Below are 23072 nucleotides of genomic sequence, written 5' to 3' on the forward strand. Positions count from 1 at the left end.
ATGTACGGGGACATATTCAACTATATTGTTGATGCCGATTTTCATTTTTTGATGGCGCGGCTATTCGAAATGATAAAAGCACAGACGCATATCAATATTTACATAGCGGGAAAGTTGGCCATGTACTGTTGCACATAGAAGGTGATTTCGTTTTTTTGAAAGCAGAAGTCAACCGCAGCCAGTCGAGCTGCCAGAGCCACTCTACGTGGGCGCTGGTCACCAGCCTTGGATCAGTGGAGACTACTGGATTGTCATGCATCGCCGGTTTGGGAAGATGTTGCAGTCACACAGCCTCCATATGAGGTAAGGTAAGGCTCATACCTATTTCGCACATTATGTAAATGTTGTATTTATTTATCTTGTACTTAACTCTCAAGCAGGGGAGTCTGCTTTCAGAATTTACGCCCCAAGACAATGGAACACCCTACCTGAGGACTTAAAGAGGGGCCCCTACACTGAACACTTAAAAAAGCAGATTAAAAACCTTTTTTTTTTATCAATTTATGGCTAAAACTTTTAGAGTATGTGTGTGAGTGAGAGAGTGTGTGTGTTGTGATATTATATTTATATCATTGATATTTGACTTTTTATTTATTTCATTTTGTTCTCTTTGCTCTGAATTTTGACTTTGGATTATAACTTTTGCGAGAATGTTGTGATGGCCTTTCATTTCATGTGAAGCACATAGTGGTGCCAATTTTGTGACAATGTTATTATCGAATCTGTGTGTATATTCTACAAGTAAATACAGGGTGAGAATTGTGATAAGGGTGTAGGAGTGGATTTTCTGTTGTAATAAGAGTTAAATATCAACTTTGTGGTGTGTTTAGTAAATGTTTGTTCTATAATATGAAAGAAATGTTTGTTTTTCAGGGTGCTTGAGACACATATCGCTGTCCATGTAGATTATTTTTCAAGACTGAATTCTTAAATAAAAATAGGAATAATTTGCAAACTTGTTGACAAAGACTTATTCCTTCAAATGAGAAAAGTTTATTACTCTTTATCACAAGGTTTGTTTTACAGAGTTCATCTCATTCATCTTCTTCATCAGAAATGTTACCACAGGACAGGTTACACAGGGCTGCACAAATGCTCAAAATTTTGTCCATTTTCGGGGTGAGGTTTATCGGAAGAGTTTGAGAGAGGATTTTAAAGTTTTTCAGTCGGCATATGACTCTCTCTACATGGACCTGTACATCGGTAATGCACCTAGTGTTGGTGGTATCTTCCTCGGATTCCTTTGTGAATGGAATGACAAGTTTCACCTTCCTTTCATAGAGGAGATCTTTGATGCCGAAGCCTGCGTCAGCCATGACTTCATCACCTGGATGGAGATAATCCAGGAAACCTGAATTTTCAGTTATTAATTGTTCACTACACCTTCCTCCATACGCTGGTGAGATGAACATGATCAGTCCACATGGTGCGATTGAGATGAGGTATTTAACGGTATTCTCGCCGTAGTTGTCGCTGTAGGACTCGCCTCCCGAGTCAAGGTTATGTGGCTTTTGAATGGGTGTCTCTGAACAGTCAATGACACACGTTGTTTTTGGGTAATGTTCCCTAAAACACTGAGGCATTGTTGCCTGGATTGTCTCCCTGGGAAGCCATGGTATGCAACACCTCATTTTTGCCTCCATGAGGTCAAGCCAGCAGGAAATCACCTTACTGACAATAGGCTGAGAGACGCCAAACCTTTCAGCAAGGTCCCCCTGCAATAGGTTGAGACGCAGCTTTATCAGAGTCATCAGGAGCTGATCCCAAGGGTGTAGTTGGAAGCTGGCGTTGTTGCATGCTCTGGTAAGGTCCTCAGCCAAGGAATGAAATGCATCCAGTGACAACCCTGTGTAGAGCTGACAAAGGTGTTGGTTCCTTAGCAGAGTTCTGTACAATGCAGCCGGCTCACCGCATTGTGTTCCCACATTAGACATAGTCCGCTGGGGTTGTGTTTGTGATGTGTAGTCGTGGTCAAAGACAGATGGATCCACCCATTGTGTTTCTGCATCACAGTGTGTAGGCAGGTCGTCATGGTCTTTATCACAATTCTCCTGTTCAGTGCTGACGCCGTTTGGTGACTCTGTGGAAATAACATGTGGAGTATGAAGAAAATACATATTTTCACACTTAAATTTTTACCAAGTGGTTTCACAAGTTAAGTGGGTGTTTTTTAAGTAATTAATATACCATCGGTTAGCTATCATAACAATGTGTGAGGGAGACACAATGCACACAATCTTGTCATCACCATGGGGTCAATACGAAGATCAATATCGATATTTGAGTGAGAAATGTAGCTAGATGGTCTTCTAACAGCTGCAGGAAAAGTACAGGTATAATGTGAGCTATTGTATGACCGTGTAGCTGGAGCTCATAATACATTGTCCCATCCTACAACGTAATTATGAAATGTATATGGTGGCAATTATGCAACATTCGTTGTATTTAGTTAGCAGGAGCCACGGTGTCGGAGCATTGGGGACCTTTCTGTAGCATTAGCTAACAAGCACTTAACCCATAGCTAGCTAGCTTACCAGAATGGGACGGCTTCTTCATCACCCGACGTGACTTAATTAATAACGGAACATCGGAGCCGAGCCATTTCTCGGGGTAAGGGTGTTCATCTGTCGGCTTCCTGTCCACGAAATGGTAAGAACAAACATATGGACGCTTGGGTGGACGTTTCAAGTTTAGAGCTTTTAGCCATTCCCTCCGGTGCTCCCTTTCTTTCGGTGGTGGATGCAGGTTGTAAAAAGCCCCACAACACTGCGACCTCCTCACCTTGTGCTCGTAACATTGCTGATGTAATTGCTCTCTCCTCTTTATCCAGTTATTACGGCATCCCCTAACTGAGCATACGATACTCGACATTGTACTTTGTGTCGGTTGTATAGCTTACTAGCTTCAGCATAGCTACAGCCCCTCTCAGCCGGAAGTGGGGTAACAAAATCGAACGCAATGACGTCACCCGCATTGACGTTTTAATCTGAAGAAGATAAGATGCACTTTATTGAGCCCCCATTGGGGGAAATTCACTTTTTACAACAGCTTCTAGTAAAGGACAAGGGTAAAATAGGTGAAAGATAAAAAATGCAAGGACAAAAAGACAATAATAAAACGCAATAATAATATTAATAATAAATACTATGTACATCTTTCACTTATTGTGGATGGTTACGTTTTTGTTGCACAAAGTCAAAAACACACACAGTGTGTATCATGTTGCTACGGTTGTGGATAAGTAAAGTGAAATATTGCATAATAAATAACAATGATTAAAGCTCGACTAAGAAGCTAGCCTCACCATTTCCACCTCAGCAAAACACACATCACTCACCGAGCCAGGCAAAAAGTGTTCTTGTCTGACAACCAGGGCCGTGCACAGACATTTTTGGTGGCAGGGGCTCAAGCAAAAAAAGGGCACTTGCCCCACCAACAAGTTTCAGTGGTTTCCACCCTGATCTTGTCACACGGCTGCCATCCACAATCACATATTATTTTGATGACATAGGTGTTTTTCTTTTTTTAATGGATAAGTGACAAACAAACTTCACTTTTTACTGTTACAACTATAAATATGGTCTTACCTTTGTTGTTTTTCTTATCGAAAGTTGTGTCTGGTCAGGTAAGTCCACACTTAATGGTTTCTCTTCTGTCATTTTGAGATAATTCAAGCTGTTTTCTATTTATTAACATGGCATAGGGAAGGCACTGCAGAGGGCATAACGGCTAGCCTTCTATGCGAAAACACGGTCTTTGTCTCCATTTATTGGATGAAACTGTGGGAGGGACACAGATTTACATTTGCTTACCTAGTTTCTACAAGCCAAGACCTTTCAATAGAGACCATCCAAACTGACCAATGAGCTGCCGAAATATTGCTGCGCGTCAGAACAGTATGGCTCAGGTTACAAAACAGAGCATTACACAGTGGAGCGCTTAGGGCACAGGACCTTGGCTTACGGCCAAAAACACAGCGCGTTCCGTGTGCGCCGTGACCTCGGGAGTCGATCGCGCCCATTCACCCATTGGTTTCTGAAGAAGCGTTTGGAAGCCCGAATTGCGCCGCCGCTGGGGGATATATTGGAAATGCCAGAGACGGCTAATCCAGAGGCAGGCAAAGAGGCGGAGCGCGACCGAGCTACATCCTATGGCTGAGCTCTATGGGCGGGCCACATGAATCAGCCAGCTACGACTATGAAGCTAGGCTATATGCTCCTCAGCGTAGCTAACGGTTATTAAACATAGACTGTATAAATCATGAATGAGCTGGTTTGACTTTCCCAGGAGGAGATTCTGTCGGTGACTGACTGCAGGTGTTTAGTTATCAGACAAAAGATGTAGCGGACTCGCCCGGTGAGAGAGCGGCGAGCCGACACGTAGCGGGAAACGTAAAAGAACCGGTCTCTTCATCACTACGGTCCGCTGTAATCTCTCCGGGGAAACGCCAACAACTCCTGACTCCTATTTACTGACCGACGATTAGATAAATAAACACTGCACAGGCTAACAAGCAGCTAAAGGGAGCACAGTATACCTGCTACTTAGTGCTAAAAATATTTCAATACAATAACACTAGCATTTAACTCACCGAAATGCTGGAGCCCAGACTTCTTGCACAGTCATAAAGTTCCATAAATCCCACAGAGAGATTATTTGTCCAAACTTTGAATGAAAAAATCCCCAAAAGTCTCCAACAACACAAACAGGTGAAGTTAAGCTCAGTGTCTGTGTGTCTGTGTTGACGTCTAGCAGACAGCCAGCAGGATCCACCTGTCAATCAAGTGATCCGGCCCCTATGATTTAAGGCTTAATAAAATTAAAACGGGTGTGTTATAAAAAAATTCACCCCCCCCCCCAGAGTTATCTTGAAATATAAAATGAGCTATTTATAACAAAACCGTTTTTTGTACCAGGCTGTAAACATGTTTATTTCTGCTGTGAAAATTGGCATTTTCCCACCTGCTATAATGTTATTTCTTGTTTTCTGGAGCCAGCCTCGAGTGGCCACTCAAGGAACTGCAGTTTTTTGCACTTCCGCATCGGCTTCATTTTCCAACACCGGAGGTTGCCGCTTGGTTCAGACCGGTACAGACTCTCGTTTTAAACTCAATATATATATATATATATATATATAATATTCAATATATCATCACAACCGCTCATTGTAAATCACTGTAGTCCCTATAGCCTACTGTTTGTTGTGTGTTTTCAGTAACAGTTTCACAACTATAGGCCAGTGACTGAACAGCGACTTTATTGATTCATAAATGAAGATGAGGATCACTATGATGGCACTATGAAGATCACACACCAGGGCGGTCAACAACATCCGTCACTACTGTCAGATTGAGTTTCTGCTTATAGAAACATCTGGAAAAGACGCCTGTGAATATATAGCCACACTTCGGACGCCTATGGACCCTCGGGTCCCTACAGTGCTGTACTTCAGAGGAGAGGACATTTTACTCATCAGACGAGCGTGGGCCTGAGGCCTAGGGATGAAGATGTAAAACCCCAACTAGAATAAAGTGTTGCCCAGCTCTCAGTCAGACTGCTCTCTACTAAAGCGTCACTATCTATACCACGTCAGCTCACATACTCACAAGCCAGCCCGTTAGAGAGGTAGAGGCATGAGTGCCTTTCGTTTCCTTCATCGTTTGTGTTTGTGCATGAATAAAGCCTGAGCAGCTGCAGAAAGTAAAGACTTAATTGAGGGGAATTAAATCTAAAAGATATGTAAGTGTAGGACATAATTGGTCAGTCTCTTGAAAAAAGAAAAACACTCATTAAGTTATTGAAGCTTCAGAGCCTCCATTCATGCATTTATTCACTAATTACCACTGGAAACCTTAATGACTGGTTAGATAGATTGTTTCGATAATAGGCCTTTTTTTCCATTTCACTTCAAATTTAAAGAAACAATAAAACCACTAAAGTTGTAACAGCACATAAAGTCTTACCTCACATGTTACTGCGCTGAGGTTGCGAACAGTCAATCCTTGACGCCTCTGGGATCTATGAGGCCCTGCGCAGGCTCCTCCGCTCCAACTCATGGAGCTGTGAGCATCAATAAATGGCTGATGGTAGTCAAGCTGCTCACCGGCCGCTTTCCCAATTAAGCCTCAGTGTTTACAACGCCATCACAGAGAGAGTCTAACTGGGAGATCTGGGCTGCACCTCCCTTTTATTCAGATGCCTGCCAGGGCCTGTCAACTTTGCGGGTTCAGTCAGATGTAAAGAGACTGTACGAGCGCACGGGGATGGCCCACAACGCCGCTTTTCATCAGCTTCACCCCGTCACCAGCTCTGTGCTCGGCTCTGTGGAGAGACGTGGAGGCATTACTGGGTAGATGGGTGAGGAGTGGAGGAGAAAGGGTAGACAGGGGGTGAGAGAGAGGAGAAGGGAGGAGGGAAAAAAAAGAAAAGGATGCCTCCTGTTCCCTTGACCATGCAATATTCATTAATGCTGTTCAGCTGTGTTTAGCTGCACAAATCATCTTTGTGACATTTGTGCAGCATTTTGAACCTTTTCATCACCACGTTAGCCGAGGGGAAACGAATACTGAAATTAAATTTCTGTGTCAAACTGAACGTCTCATTTAGCCGTTACACCCGTCTGCACAGCTGATTGAGCCTTTAAATGGAATGAAAAACTAATTTATTTTCATTAGTTTAAATTTCTTATTAGTTTACCATTACCATGGTCACATTCAGAAATAGGGTTATCGCTGTGTGCCAAATTTGTTCATGGCAAAATGTTTCACTTGGGGAATATTCAGTGTGGAAACTTTGCAGTTTTGCAGACTCACTCGAAATTCATGAGCCCTGGAGCAGTTTTGCAGAGGCGGTACTAGAAATCTTTCAGAGAAAGCACCAGAAGCCCTGATGGACTTTACTGGAATGCACCAAAAAATACACAAAGCACAGAAAGGAGGTTTTGGGATTTAGCAGAGTTTGAGAGCTGACTTTCTGCAGCCAACAAATCATTTTACTTTTGAGAAACTGACAGGATAGCACATTCAGTGCATCAGAACCTCTGGAGTCCAGTGTGCAGCTGCAACAGTCGAGCTGCTCTTTCCTAACAGACAGGACTGTTAGGCCCGGCTCGGTCACATGCATTATTCTTGCTAATGTTCGCAGAATTTAGCTGTGTAAGCACAAGGACTGTAACACAACGGTCAGACTGCAGTAACTTGCTAATGATTTTAAACTTTATATATTCTTAACCAAACTGTCAAACTTGAATTTTGTATGATTTGAGATGGTTGCAAAATAACATACAGAATTAGCCTCACTACCAGGTAGGACCGCTGAGCCAACGCGCTAGTGGAGCCGGTGACCGCCAGCAAAGCTCTGTTCTTGTGCTGAATGGGTCCTGGACCAGCCAGAGGGGAAGTAGCCCCCCACTGGCAGGATAGGCTCCTATAGCTTCAGAGCTCTTCCTCCTCCTGTCTTTCTCTCCCTCTCTTTCTCGCTATCCCTCTTTCTTTTTGAAAAAACAAACATTGGAATTCAGGGATTTCAAAGCAGGAATAGTTTGTTGGATTTAAAGAAAAACTTTTGATCCTTTCTTTATTTCCTCCTGATGATTATACAGCTCTTGCTATCTATCAATAAACCATATGAACTTAATAAGGTGAATAGGTCTGTTTTGTTTAAGCAGCCTGATCTATATAATGCCCCAAGTGGTCAAAGAATCAATTCTTGGGGTTTTTAGATCTGTTGAGGCTATAACCCTTTAGCATACTTTCAGGCAGGGCTGCACAAAAGTGGGGGGGAAAGGTAAAGCTTTCTAGGACCCTGCCGCTCAGGGGGTCCCATGGAGGCCTGCAATAACCATGTTCATCTTTAATATAAGCAATGATTAAAATGAGTATTTGTTTTATTAAGTAAAATGTAGCCTGTTTTGGTGAATGAATCCTTGACATAACAGGACCAGCGCATTTATCGGAATACCAAAAAGGACAATAAGAAGGAGCTAACGCTAGCTAACACTAATGTTAGGAATTGGTTGAACTCTTACCTTAGCTGTCTTCACTTGGGTTATCAGACATGTCTCCCCTTGAAATATGTCCCCATGTCCCTCTGGATCCCTGTCAATAGAAACGCAGTTTAACTTTAACCTGGAATGCGGCTGTACAATATTATTAGCATTTTACCCTGAGCTTGATGTCAGAAGAAAATGGCCGCAATGGGAATATAGTGAAGTGCTGAAGGATATAAGCAACAGAGGAAAAAACAGTACAAAACCCATCGTGTACTGCTCCCTTGTTAAAATCAGCTAATAACTCATGTAGCCAAACATAACTCTGTGACTGCATGGCTAAAAATGCCTGGCTGTTAGCCGCTAAGCTAGCAAGAGTAATAGTGATAACTACATGGCGTTAGGCTGCTAGCTAAGTGACTTGTTAGCATTAGATAACAGTAGTTTATTACTGTGTAAGACAACTAGGTAGACGAGGTGAACCACCGATGATCTAAAGCCTGAACCCACCTCTATCCTCACAGTGACAGAGAGCAGAGCAGGTCCTCTGGTGAAGACACCTGTTGGACGGTTCTCACTGACTATCGCCCAATACTCTCCTTTTCTCTGACTAAAGCTACAGCTAAGTTACATGCAAGTAGTGATGGGTAAAACATTGTGTTACTATAAACCAATTGAGTTACAAGTGAAGCATGGTTTTGAAGCATTAAATAAGGTCACAAATGGCGACTTGCCAAATCTAGTCTTGCCTTTGTATGAATAGATAATTTTGAGACCTTGATAATCATTTTAATAAGGGTTCGATTTAGATATGAAATGTTGTAGAAGCTAAATAGGGAGATATTTTGATATGAGATGTTTTACTCATATTTTTAGGTGCAGATTGGTTTCACTTCTTGTATACAGTCTGTGATGGTGGTGCTATGACTGTGGCAGGGCTGCTCCTTAAAGTCTGTTCAGAAGAGTCAGTCAACTCTCTGCACTGTAGTTTATTAAATGTGTCATTACACGCAGAGAAAAAGACACCACATGTACAATAAGCTTATCTTTTCCAGAGTTTGTGGTGCTTTTGAGGCTTATTTGTTTCAAAATGAGATTGAATTAAATTTTGCTGGAAGGTAGAAGTCATGTTTGCGACTGTGTGGTCTGTGGTTTTGTTTTAATCGCGTCTTCCGTCTGTCTGCGAGCTAATTATTGGCAGCTGTGAGGTGGAGTATTACTACACTAAATAGCGCTCTCAGTCACCACAGAAACACATTAAGACCGTGAAGTATGAACAGAAAAAATCTAAACTGCTGTAATTTTGCCTCCGTCGGCTGCCCCAGCTCACAACTGGCTCGCAAATGAAACAAACAAGCTTCACCATTTAAAACTGAGAGTTTCACTTAAGGCTACAGAAAGTGAGAGGAGTGGAGGGACGTGTCAGTTTACCCCATCTGCCCGGTGCAATAGAGGATGCTCGTTTACTGTGTTCCATCTGCTCTGCAGAAAGTGGAACAGCTTCTTCTGTGGACAGACAAAGAAATCCCACAGACTTTACTGCACTGCATGAAGCAGACTGTGGCGCTGATGTCGATAACACCGCAGGGATTGTAGTCTGTTAAAGGTAACATACACTCTCATCTTATTATGTCATTACAAGCTGCACTCGTATTCTTATAAATCAAATATAAAGAGTGTGAATGTAGATTTTACATGAGTGGCAGAGAAGCTGTTCAAAGTGTGTTCACATTGTTTTCATGACACAGCAGTTCATGGGAAGTGCTTTGTTTAGATAAAGACTGAACACGAGCGCATCTCTCTGACCTTTACTACATTATTAATCCTGTGCTGCTCATTTATTTGTGTCTGACTCTAATATATTCACGAACTTCATGCAGGCTCATTATTTACTCAGTCTGTTCTGCTGACCGCACATTTCCACGGATAATTAACAGATAATTAAAACATACAGTAATTAAAGAATGAACCATAAAACTGCTGAATGGAGTGTTTGTGAGTATCTGTTGTTCTGATCAAATCTGTTGCTGCTTTAAAAAGTGTGTGTAAACTTTTTGAGAAGAGGCTGGCTGTTTAAAATGTCACAGCAGTAATGTTTAGCATTCAATGCTATCTTAATGAGATCAGATGATTTAGAAAACTTACAAGCCTCATAAATATTTTTAGATTAACATACTAAGCGATTTCTGCTTCAGTTCTTGGACGTGACTACTTCCTGGTTGTCAGCTTTAAAGTTGTACACTCTTCATTGAATAACTTGTACGTACAAAGAGAATCACTGTGATGTTGAGCTAACAACATCCGTCCAGGTCACCAACTAGCAGAGATAACCAAACAGTCTGTGGCTGTATCGATATGTGGAGTCGATAAACTTGTTGATTTTTATTCTAATAGACGGACCTCGATGGGTTTGATATTTCTTGGTAAATAAGGGAATAAGAGTCCATCCAGTCATTATCTACGTTCACCGCTTATCCTGTTCAGGGTCACGGGCGGGCCGGAGCCTACCCCAGCTGTCATTGGACGAGAGGCGGTGTACAACCTGGACTGATCGCCAGTCAATCACAGGGCTGACACATAGAGACAGATCTTTCACATTCACATTCACACCTACGGCCACTATAGAGTCCCCAATTTACCTAACCCAACGAGCATGTTTTTGTACTGTGGGAGGAAGCCAGAGTACCCGGAGGGAACCCCCGGACAACATGCTAACTCCACACAGAAAGGCCCACTTTGTCTGAACCAGGAACCTTCTAGCTGTAAGGCAACACTGCAAACCCCTGCACCACCGTGCAGCCCCGTTTTCCCCAAAATGTTAAACTAATTTTTATTTTTTTACCTGCTCTTCGTCAATTCTAGCGGATCGGCAGATGTCTGTCCACAAAAGAGTCGAGGATTCTGCCTGTTAAAAGGAAGTTTGTCCTCCCACTGGTGCCAAGTGTCTGCTCATGGTGGATTAATGATGGGTCTCTGTATGTAATATGACAATGAGCACGATCTAGGCCTGCTTCAGATGCAAAGTGTCATGAGATCAGTTTTGTTGTGCTTTTGGGCTATGTGAATAAAATTTGATTTAATCCATGTTAAACTTTATGAATTAATTCAGCTGCTTTTGGGGAATTGGTCTCTTTCCAAAAGACGATCACCTTGTTAAAGTAGTTTCATTTTCTAATGTAGACAAATGTTAAATGACTATGTTGTTAATTTTCATCTTTGTGTTCACTGTGTTGTTAATTTTCATCTGTGTGTTCGCCTCCACGCAGGTCTGCTGTGTCTCTCTAAGTGAGCAGAGACTCGAGCTCCCGGAGCCAAACCACACTGGCAGACCTTTACAACTACACCTTTCACTGCTCACTCCTAACTGCTGCTGGCCTCGCTTCAGGTTTTAATGGCCTCCAATTAGAGGTGAAGCTACTTTGAAAAGTTTATGACATGGAGTCAGTTGGCTTTTGGTACTTCGTTATTTCACAGCAGTAAAAAGGGGGAGTAACAACAGCACCCACAGCTCAGCCTCTTTTATATTAAACTTAGACTGAACTGAGGTTCTGTTCATGAGGAGATGTTGCACATGGATGTTACAGGAATAGAAACACAAAACACACAGAATGAGACTATTTGTATCTTTTATTAATATGTAGAAAATGTATTAAAAAAGGAACTATATAGTACATGTTTAAGTCAAACTAGAGCTAAATTTGACAGTAATATCCAAGGTTATCCAACAATAAATCCGTAGTTTCAGCATATACGAGCTTTTCAAACAGTCAAGATCACATTTTGTCAACATTTACATTTCCATGGCGAGGTTTCAAATCAATGCAGGTACAGTATCTGGCTTATATAACATTTACCACCAGACATGGTGCTTATGTCACTTCCTGTCAAAGTAAAACCAGGAAATTAAGCAGTTTCTTTTTATAGAGGACTTTGTGTCATTAGTGAGTCTATACTTTTGTACAATGTTGCATGAGTCAGAGTTACTGGAAAATTAATAGCAGTGAAATAAATGAGAGATTACCTCCTATGTAAGGAGCTCGACACAAATCAGTGTGTATTCCAGTGACTGAGATATATGTTACATGATTTCAAACATAGAGCGCAAATGAAATACTGATTAAATATCCCCCTCCCCTTTTTAGCTATTTAGAAGTACTTGATCAGCTGGGTCGCAATGCCGAAACCAATCTTACTTGATGGTAAACCAAGTGACATCACAGTATACATAATACCAGGACAAGAATTAAGCCTTCTTTGTGCGTTTAAATCACAGACTGTATAAAAAGATGGACGACATGACAGCTCCCTAAAAGTGAAGCCAAATTATCTCTATCGCCCCCTGCTGACTGGCTGCAGTAAAGGTCATAAAGCCCGCCTCCTCCATGTTAACAGATGGGACATGAGCCAAACTATAAAATCAAAATACATGCCAAAAACATTTTTCTCAAACATGGTTTCTGTCATTATAGTTAGTTCTTATCATGCTGATTTACGTCCAAGTGTTCATTTTTCTGACAAGTTTATTTTTAATTAGTTATTTGATGCTGTAAATAGGATGATTGACAGCTCTGTTGACAGATACGGCTCCTGCGGCGAGAGGAGACGTAACTTTTTCTGGTAGGTGTGTGTTTTGGTTAGTGGAAGAAGCTACGGCGACCGGTGAGCTGCGCAGCTCTGGCTCCAACTGATGTCACCAGTGCAAGATGGCAGCACCCGTCACAGGCGGTATTTTCTTGTACAATGAGAGCAGATGGAGACGCGTCGTCCATCTTTATATACAGTCATTGGCTTAAATACAGGCATGTTGTTTCCATACAGAATAGTTGCTTTCCTTTAAGCTCTTAACGAAGAGTAGTATTACTAAGCTTTTAATCCCACTATTGGATGTAATGTTGGTCTGAAAAAAGAAAATATAATTAGAGTTAACCTAAAATGCAAGTCAGGACAGAGACTTTTCTACAGCAGAACAATTTGACTCAAACAAAGTCCTTTTAGCATTTTTCACTGATTGATTCTGATGAACGGTTGGAAAAATATGTTAAAAATGTTTAATTAATATGAGCTTTTGTCTTGAAAGATTAAAAAGCACCTCATAGTTTCCCTCATAACACAAATAACTTCCCGTTCCCTCTCTGCAAAGCTTCGTGACCTCTGTTCCTCGTAAGGAAATGCACCGAGGCAAACTTTGTCTAAGTAGTTAATGAAATAAGTACACAGAGAATTCCCTACTCGACTATAAATCACTAGGGGAGATGGATTGCATGAGAGGCTCTGAAACAGTCACTCGGACACTGAAACATAAATCAGACCTGGGAAAGGTCACTTGTTGAAAAGGTTTGTAATAAATTAAATGTTGGGGTTATGTTTGTTTTGCCTTTGAGGGCAGTTTCCCACAAGTCCTCTTCATCTTCTGCCCTACAAACCATTTCAACAACGCTTTACCCAGGTCAGAAGATAATGTGTCACGACATCAAATGAAAACATGTTCTTATGACATTTCGTATTCTTAATCAGGCTCTTGATTGCAATTCATTCGACATGCAGAGGGCTCCCTCCGCCCCTAAACACAACAATGGTTAAAAATACAGCAGTTAAAACGGGACATTTTTCAGTAGGGGTTCTGAATGAGTTTGATTCTAAAGGGGGAAACACATCAAAAATCACTCTATCGACACCTCTATAGCTACATGAGTATATTAGTAGTAGTTTATAGAGAGGAGAGTCACCATGTTCAAGTCTAAAAAGGAAACACAAAAGAAAAATATACACAGTCATACAATGCAAGCATCATTTTCTGGTTTCCCTCAATGAGAACAGGATTGAAGAAAATGACAAAAAGTTCACAAAAATTAGATTTCCATCTGGTTATATTTGGATTATTGAATATGTATGAAACCAAATTTACTTGCAGCGATGGTGGCATCGATTACCAAACACAGAATATTTTGTTCTCATCAATCACAGAAGGCCAGAATGAGAGGTTTGTCTTCAAACCTCCACAGAGATCATTTTCCTGCAGCAGAGGAGGCAGGAAACTAAAACCAAACTGTTACCAGAACACTGGCACTGAGCGCTTTGTGCAACAGTGTGAACACTGAATAAAACGAAATGCTTGGTGGGCATGCTGCAGATTACGCCCACATTACTAAAAGAACACGCACTCTGCCATGTTTGCTGATTTTGTTGTTCCACCAGGAGGCTGAAAGAGCGAAGCTGAGGGCACAGACGAAACACTTGGCTTCACTCCACCGACTGCTCTGCTTTCTTTGTGAAGTTCACTGCAGCTAACAGTCGGGGAGAGGCCGGGCTGAACACTGCACCATGCCCCCCCTGACTGCAGAGAGTTTAGTGTTCACATTGCATTAAATAGTGCCAAGGGACATGTTATTATAAAAGTCCCTGAAAAGTGAGACCCTGTTAGAACAGGGACGAGCTGCTTCAGTGACTTTGGTGAGAGAACTGACGGGCGTCTTTCCAAACACCAGGTCGAGTCTTTATTATGCAGATTTTTTGGGATAAATGTAACATCAACAGCACCATCTCTGCAAGCAATCACAGCACCGACAACAGGGCTGAAACAGATATCAGTCGCTCGTAATGTGCACCAAAATAAAATTCAGATTAAATGCCCACAAAAAAAAACTACAGAAATAACTGAAAATTAATTAAAAGATAGCATTGCTGTGTTACCACTCGTAGTGCAAATACTGTCTCAGTGTGGCTACCTATAACGATAAAGTGAATGTTCATTCTGCTTCAATAATTAACACAGAGGACTTAGTAATTAACAGTAACACAGACTGAGAGGAGGAACGAAGCTGCTGCTGGTGCACCGCTTTGTGACTGATGATTCTGGATGTTCAATTTCATCTCCTATGTCCAGTGTTTGTCATCGCGTTTATGATTTCTGTAACTTATTATCGGCTCAAAAATCAAGGCATCAAATCATATTAAATAGATGGACTTTTGTCACAATATCAGTTATAAAAATATATATATCTTACAGTTAAGGGGTTTAAGGGCATATACAGTATATCTTCTGTTAAAAGTGGTGTTACTTTGTTACGGGTAAAATAACGCTCGCTCTCGCTCGCTCGAGGGCGTTTTTCAGCACATTTCCTTGCATCCCAGGGAAAGGCAAATCTTACACCTTAAAGAAAAAAGAAGCTTCTTGGTTTGCCTTCCCTTTTTTTTTTGTTTTGTTTTTTACAGCAAATAGAACCATTGTCATTCAAAGTATTTAATAAATTACATACAGTGTCCTCTATCGTCTGGGTAGAAGTACAGCAGGGAAAGACAGCTAAAGCTGGGCAGGAGCACGGGTAAGCAGAGTTCAGACGATGTTCCAGCCTCTCTGCTCTCTTAACTCATCTGTGGTTATTACAGTGTCTGATTGTTGGCGGAGTATTAATTATAGTGTGTTTCACCATTTTACAACTGAATATTAATAAAATATTAGTAGCTTTTTGTCATAACCCCCCTTTTTTTGCAGCCTCACTAAAAGGAGTCAAAGCACACATCAGTGAGGCGCACAGAAAGCAGAACCCTTTCACTAAGCATCGTCTGAACTCCATTTATCGACCACTCCCGGCTGTGTGGAGGCCGTTTGTTTATACAGGGGCGGACCGCCTCCTCTTGCTGCTGATGCTACGGAAGTTGAACGGCCTCATCTTCATCTCCACGAAAGGAATAGAGAACTCGTGGCCTTTCCAGTGATACCAGTTAATACCCTGTGAGAGCGAAAGAGTCCATTTCAAAAGCAGCATGAATCAACAGGCAAAGACAGAGTGTTTCAGAAAACAGCAGAAAACAGAAGATGGAAATGTAACATGTTCAGAAAAGTGTATTTTAATTTCGACTAAGGGATGCTTTCAAAGCAGGAGGGCCAAAATCCTCACTTAAGAGCCAGCGCAATTATGAACTGAGTAATTTAACAGTCTCTCTCCAGCCCTGCAAATCCTCGCCGCCGCCAAAACCTCCCCATTTGCAGCTTTACTCTGAAAGGCAATTTCTCTCTGCGTGTCTTTGTGCCTGTCCATCTCTGCTCCCACCTGGTCTCATTTCATGTCATCAAGCAACAAAGAGAAAGGTGCAGAGCACAGCGAGAGGAGCGGCGATGCTCCAAAGCCTTTGTAGTTCGGCCTAATCACAGGTTCACACGACACCTCGCTGTTTTTCTACAGCGAGAGAGAGACGGTATCACACACTCGGCAGAAGGACCAGACAGGCCGTCAACACCTCTCATGTGGTTAGCCAAAACATTTCAGAGTGGGGACGGGGTGCCAGTGTATATTTAATAAAACTTGTGTGCGTGCTCGCTTTACCTTTGAGTAAAAACTGGCCTTTTCGTGCCATGTTTCTTTAAAGAGGGGGTACTCTGCTGTTTCACATTTAAAGACACATATATAATGTTCCAGTGTTGGATGTCCAAACTAAACGTGTGTGAAGTTTCAAATCTGTAGGAAAAAGTATGTCGGAGTAATCCCCAGGCTTCTCAGCTCAGTCTGCAGGCTGCTGTGAACGCCAGGTGTCACACTGTTTTTTCTACATGCCTCAGCAGGCTTCAGAGAGCTGGCCAATCAGAAGAAAGCGGGCTTGTAGGGGCGGGGTTTCTTAAAGGGACAGAGCTGACTGAGTCGTTTCAGGCAGAGGCTGAATGAGGGCCTGCACAGAGCACCAGTGTGAGAAAAATGAGCTAAAACTGTAAATTATGCTAAGCTACTCCACAGGTGTCACAGAGTGAAATATGACGCTTGAAATTAGCATAATGCCCCCCCCTAACTTGAATAATAAATCAGAAGTCAACTGTTCTGATAATAAGCCTTCCCTCCCGACATATTAACACACAGTTTCAATCTAATAACATGTCTAAAGCATGAACTCTCCAAGTTTAATAAAAATGCCTGAATTAGAGTAGCAGTCATGATTTATTTTTCCTTCCTACACAAGGCCAATCATTATAATAAGGATGTAGAGGGATGTTTGCAGCTCATGCATGTAATTCAGTTTTCAAAATAAAAATGTTTAAAAATGAGAACGTTTCTTTAAAGGGCCAGTTCACCGATTTTCAACCTCAGTCCTATCATGCTATTATGGGGAGCTAATGCCATTATGATGCAATTTGGCTCTGTGCCTTTGGAGGACGCTATCCGCTTCCCCAATGGGCCCTGGAAAATCTCCTCCAGACTACGTAAAACGTGTCATCTGGCGGAGGCCAGGGAGCTCGCTAAACTACACTTCCTCAATCTAGGACGCCCGCCTCCGATGTCATGTCTCGTTCAAAATCGCCAGGTATAAATGTAGACTTCAGACCTGAAGATTTTTTAGACGATCCACCGATATATTCTCGTTGTATTTCAGATTCTGTACCGCTCTGAGCCGTTGCCTGCAGCGAAACAGTAGTATTTCACTCAAGCGTCTCTTGCTGGGCCGTTCCTTTCAGAGGGAGGAATTCAAAGCACGCTGGGTGTTGTAGGAAATAAAGAATGGGTGAAACCACAAGCTGTTTGTACAACCTTCAAATATTATTGCTTCTCTTGATTACAGAGAACACCAGCTTTGTCTGACAGAGGCTGTTTCCAGGGGAGAATTGCTCCTTTAATGCCATAATCAAAGTTGTGTGTGATTTCTGAAAATGCCAAGTAACAGCAGTTGGTTAAAAATTGTGCAGATTGTTTTGGTTTCTGTGGTGGATCTGAAAAAAACCTGAGAGTTTTCAGTTGGCATGAATCCACCATGGAGGCAATAAGAACGTGTGGAGCTCAAAGGATCAAAATGTAATATTTAAAAAACTAACAGCAATTATTGTTTCCAGAAATGGTGTTCACGTCACTGTGAATAACCCACAGAAATTGGCACCAGCAGTTTTTATTGGAACTACTTTCTACAAATGAAGTAGTTCCGGGTGAGGTGACACGGGGACAATGTGTATGGAGAAGAGACATTTTATAAATGTCACTTTTTAATCATGCGATTGTGAACACCACATTTCAGCCCCATGGTGTTGAGAGTGGCGGCTGAATTCTAAGACACCAATTATCTCACCGACCTGGAAAAGTTAAACAGAAAGTATCTACCTGGCCAGGAGACCCCGGGGCCAAAACGAGCTGCTGGGCCCCTAATTTCAATTTAATCAGCATTAACAGATCGACACATGGTGAGTCTGGAGCTCTGGGGGCCTCAAGCAGTTACTCTGCCATGCTGGTTATCCATCCTTGTCTTGCATCCATCCCAGATACAGAACCACGGTAAGAAGAAGTGGTCTTTTGGTAGACTTATATTAAGGATGTTTGGATCAATGATATATAGATTAACTGATTAGTTTCTGTGGCATTCACTGGTATTTTAGGACTGACCTGACTGTGTCTGGACTCGCCGTATTTCCCGTTGAGGTTGGCCCGGTGGCAGTTCTTGTACCACCAGGCTCCTTTGTAGGACAAGGCACAGTTAGTGACAGCGATGTCATTGTCTCTGTCTTTCGTAGAGAAGGGTCGGCCCTGGTGGTAGCTCAGAGAGTCACCTGCGATCAGAGCAAAGAGAGAGAGGAGCTTTAGCAATCAGCGTGAGCTGGGTAATGTTGGCATATGGCTGCGGTGAATAACGGCGTGATGAGGGGGAACATAAACGACCGCGCGGGCAGGAGGGAGATGGAGAGGAAGAGTCCTGCTGCCGGCTTTCCGAGTTTATTTAGGCAGAGAAAATTATAATTACAAACATGAGGGGATGATGGGTAATTCTGGCATATGGTCATGTCGACAGACTGAGAGATACGTGGAAAGTGAGGACAGGACGGGTAATGTGGAGGAGGGTTTCAGGCATCAGGGAGGAGACAGGATGAAGGGGACAGGAGGCAGGAGGAAACGGCAGAGGAGGCATGGGAGAGCATTTTAGCTTTGAGGTTGGAGAAGGAAACACACTCTATTCTAGTGCAGTAAACAGTGTCGTGGTTTAACATTAAAAATGATTCAAATCTTTTGATGTTGATGTCCTTATTGGCCCTTTTTTTTTGTTACAGGGGAAGTGGGTGATCAAAAGACTGTTATCCACAGAGCCAGCTGAAGCAAAATATGAACTACGCCCACTCAAAGGAATCTCTCTAAAGTTTCCAGCCACCTACCAGCCGTGCCGTTGTACTCTCCTATCCTCAGCTTGTACAGGTTTCTCGCATCTCCAATGGAGAACTTGTCATAATTGGCGTAGACTGACTCCTGTCCGTCCTTCATGTCGATCCTCAGCTCATAGCGTCCCTGAGCTGCAATCTTCTGGATGTTATCCAAACCTGCAGAGAGACAACACACATGACATCGTATCGTGGATATTACACTGTATGTATGTAAGACCTGCTTTATGAAAGTTACTGTTATCTTCCAATTAAAGCAGCTCCAAAGACAGATCTGGTTTTTAATCACACTGTCATTAAAGCTTTAAACCAGAAGCAGCAATCCTGCACTCCAAAGCAGCACAAAGACATGGAGAATAAAGTATCACACTAAGTTTTGTATCACAAAGGAGGCAAATATTTACTGAGAGTTAATGTACAGATGATGAATCACCATCTCTGGTATGTAAATGAAAAGGAGCCCCCAGGAGCTTTTGACTCGACGCGTTACGGTGGAGTGACTTGTTTTGTTTGTATCAGACAGTAATGGTTTCACACTGTTCCACTGATCAGACGCCGGGAAGAAGAAGAAGGCTGCAAGCAAACATGGATGTAAACAGTGCAAGCTTAATCTGCTTTTAATTGGTTTGAAAATGTTTTATAGGAAAGGAAGTGTTACATCAAAGAAACAAACGCTTTTAATTTATTTATAACGCTAATTTTATTCTAGTTCTGTGTTAATTGTTCTGCACCAAAACAAATTCCTTGTGTGTGTAAACCTACTTGGCAATAATCAACGATTCTGATTCTGATTAATAAGAAAGACTGGATTTAAACATTAATGCCTTTGTTTAGAATAAAACTCCACAGGGCACCTTTAAGATACATTTACCTGCATGCTGCTGCTGCACACATGATTTTAAAGAGCAGCTCCAGTCCTGTTTTAAGATATATAAAACGCTCTGCTTGAAATAATAAATTGTGTCTGATATGTTTTTTCCACCCACTATGCACATTTCCAACCGCCCCTCCGTCACGAAAACAAAACACGTCTCTGCCATTGTTTAGTGGCAACTTGTTGAAACTTAGCTAGCTTGGAATTGAGTAATTAGCAGTAGTAACGTTAGTAGTCAGTAGTGAGTTGGTGGTTGCCATAGGTTGCACATAATGATATGGATATCGTCACCCCGTCCATTAACGGGATTGGCTCCTTAGGTTTGTGACGTCTCAAACCTGCCAATCTGAAAACATGTTGTTCAGCCTGTCCTTGGTACACTGCAGTTTAAAAGCAGACAGGCCCAGCCATGATGACTGCTGATGTTGTCCCTGATATGTCTTGTAGCACATGAAGAACACCACATGGAGATGTTTACAAGGTTAAACGCTGGATTTTCACTGGAGGGGGGCTTTAATGGTTCAAGAAAGGTTCACACAAAGCTGTTTTTGTTTTTAGTTTAGGTATATTTGTTGATTTCTACCACCTGCACTGTACATTTTTTTCAGTTGAGTAAAGTTTGCTCCAACTTGCAGCTTTGGAAGTTAAAGGTTTGAACACTGATAAGCACCATGTCAGACCACGTCAGCTGGTCGTACGGATGTGGATGATTGACATAGTCGAGAGCAGCGGACACTGTCACTGCCAGCCGCCCTGCAAATGCCACATGTTGCAACTTCCCCGAGATATGCAGCTTTTGCTCTCTATCTCCAAGACAGCAGATACGAGGCTGGTTTGAACCCCGACAGGCGATAAGACCCCACACCGACCTGAGAGATTGGAACTGCCTTCACTATCAGATTACAACAAGAACCCATTTGGAGAAAAAAAAAGAGCCCCTTTCCTGCTTAACCTCCAACAGAAGCATCACATGTAGACTTTTTTTGAACCTGGAAAAAAGTAGGAAAAATAAAACCCCTGAAGCCGTCGCTGATAAGGAGAGCAGGGAAACTAAGTCTGCTGTAGTACGTCAATGGAAAGCAGATAGAATCTATGTTACAACCCAAAGGCACTTAGGGTGACGGGGGGAAAGGAACTGTTGTAATAAAATTGTGTTTAACACTCAGTCAACTCTAATTTCCCTTCTATTATATCACTGTATTATCGGGAATTAATCCCGCACCCATAATCTTTGACTGTTTTTTTCCCATCAACTGTTTTATGGGATCAGACTGCTCTTTTCCAAACGGCAGCGATTAAAAATTCATTTTGACACACTATAACACTCTCGTCCTTTTATACTGCCCATATTACCATCTCGTCACATTTTATTACCAGCCTTTCTCTCGCACAGAAACAAGAGGGGGAATTAAAAAAGAAAGCGAATGGGATAATGATCACACATCGGGCACAGCCACCACGGTTCCTCTCTCTTATTGCATCATCAAACTAACATTGTGTTGAGCAGGAAAACTGGCCGAGGTCAGTGCGAGGGGAGAACAGATTGCCCTCCAGCGGCAATAAAAACGCCCGTTCTCAAACTGTAACAGATAATAATGAACGCTTAATTTCCATATTCTTTACTGCCCGCCAGTTAAGTGCCTCTTCTTTTCACTTTGAGTGGATTTAATATCAATGTTTATGGTTCCATACTGTCCGATATATTGCTGTTTTGTGTGTAGAGGCGGTGATTAGCTAAATGTTTGCTGTAATGGCTCCCCCGGGGCTGTGAGAGCACCTAATGTGTAGAAAGAAAGTGCAGTGACCATCTGTGTGACGATTCCATTCACTTTCTGTAAGGATGATCACTTTTAAGGATACTTGTACTGGTGGAAATGCACAGTAACTTTTGTCACAGGACATCAAACACACAAACACAAAGCTGCACTGACAACAATAAGTGGAAACCCCTATAATAACGGTTCAGGCTAGGCCTCTTAGTTCCAGTGAAAGGTCTTCTAATGGGTTCGGGACAGGAAGACATTTAAGCTGATTGGGTGCTTCCAACTCTGTGGCAGTTCAGGGAAGGCCCGTTGCTGTTCCAGCATGGCTGCACCCTGTGTACAAAGTGAGGTCCATAAAGACATGCTCAGACGAGTTTTCTGTGGAGGAACACGATCGGTCTTGCACAGAGACCGAGCTCAACCCCAATAAAGGAAAATTAACACAATACTCGTTTAGTTCAACCATTTAAACCATCACAACAACACATGCATTTTTGAGCACAAGCATCACTGTGCTTTGTTGCAGAGCATCAAGCCATGAAGCCATTGTCCATTTTTTTTGCGAAATAACATTACAAGGTCAAAAAAGAAAACAAAAACAAACAAAAGCTTGCCAGTGAGTCAACTGACAGGCATACAAATGATAACAGTAACAGTAATGTATGGAGGATGCAAGATAAATCTAAGAACATTTATAATTTCGATTAAAGAGGGAGAGAAAGGGAAAAAAATGAAGAGAAAAATCAAGAAAGAAAGGTGGTTGAGTTTAATGTGCGGGGGAGAGATGGGGGAAAAAGCAGCTAATAAACAAACACACACCGACGCATATTTTTGAGACAGTTTGCCAAAATATAACAAATATGAACTAAAAAACTAAATCTACAGATGATGATAACATAACACTTTCAAGTTAGAGTAAGATAACAGGACCGACTAAATCCATCAACTTTTATCAGGTTGCACTTTTAGTATTTCTGTCTCAGAAAGTCCCATCAACATGCTGCCTGCATTCCCGGAAACACTGAGGGCCTGCGTCCACTAACGACTGGATTTCAGAGCGCTTCGTACCGGCGCTCATTGTTGCTAGGATACAAAAGATGTCGGGTGGCACTTCCGCTTCCCTCAGGAGATATCGTTGTGTCTGTTTAAAATTGCTCTGCATGCTGCATATTTCCTTTTATTCAAAGAAATTTGACAAAGAAAACACAACACCAATGGAAAGGACTCGTGTCCTGGCGTTAGCAGCAGCTCTAGACCCGGAAAGATGTACCATCAAAAAAACGAAAGGATTAGCTTCACCTCCGCCACTGTTGTTGAGAAAGTTGATAT

At 42.1% G+C, this 23072-nt stretch overlaps 2 protein-coding genes across 3 annotated transcripts in view; both read right to left on the reverse strand.

The window, feature by feature from the left end:
- Positions 1–970: 970 nt before the first annotated feature.
- Positions 971–2921, reverse strand: LOC138612071 (uncharacterized). Of its 2 annotated transcripts, none has more exons than XM_069685373.1 (2): positions 2535–2921; positions 971–2080 (listed from the first exon to the last, which is right to left on the reverse strand). In XM_069685373.1, exons 1-2 carry the CDS (start codon positions 2869–2871, stop codon positions 1035–1037), a joined length of 1383 nt encoding a protein of 460 aa, XP_069541474.1. In that variant the 5' UTR covers positions 2872–2921; the 3' UTR covers positions 971–1034. The 2 variants fall into 2 exon arrangements, with proteins under 2 accessions (XP_069541474.1, XP_069541475.1); XM_069685374.1 differs by having other exon boundaries at positions 2782–2872.
- An 11377-nt stretch (positions 2922–14298) lies between these two features.
- The window catches only part of tnr (tenascin R (restrictin, janusin)), a 78925-nt gene continuing 70151 nt past the window's right edge, over positions 14299–23072 (reverse strand). Inside the window, exons 26-28 of the mRNA XM_069685136.1 lie at positions 19104–19265; positions 18343–18506; positions 14299–15717 (exon numbers count right to left, since the gene is read on the reverse strand). Coding sequence (XP_069541237.1) covers positions 15598–15717; positions 18343–18506; positions 19104–19265 — 446 coding nt within the window. The 3' untranslated portion in view covers positions 14299–15597. The remainder of the gene's footprint in view (positions 15718–18342; positions 18507–19103; positions 19266–23072) is intronic.

This window comes from Semicossyphus pulcher, unplaced genomic scaffold (genome assembly GCF_022749685.1).
Source record: "Semicossyphus pulcher isolate SPU_LCO1_2020_fin unplaced genomic scaffold, fSemPul1.0.p SCAF_7, whole genome shotgun sequence".
Lineage (NCBI taxonomy): Eukaryota > Metazoa > Chordata > Actinopteri > Labriformes > Labridae > Semicossyphus > Semicossyphus pulcher.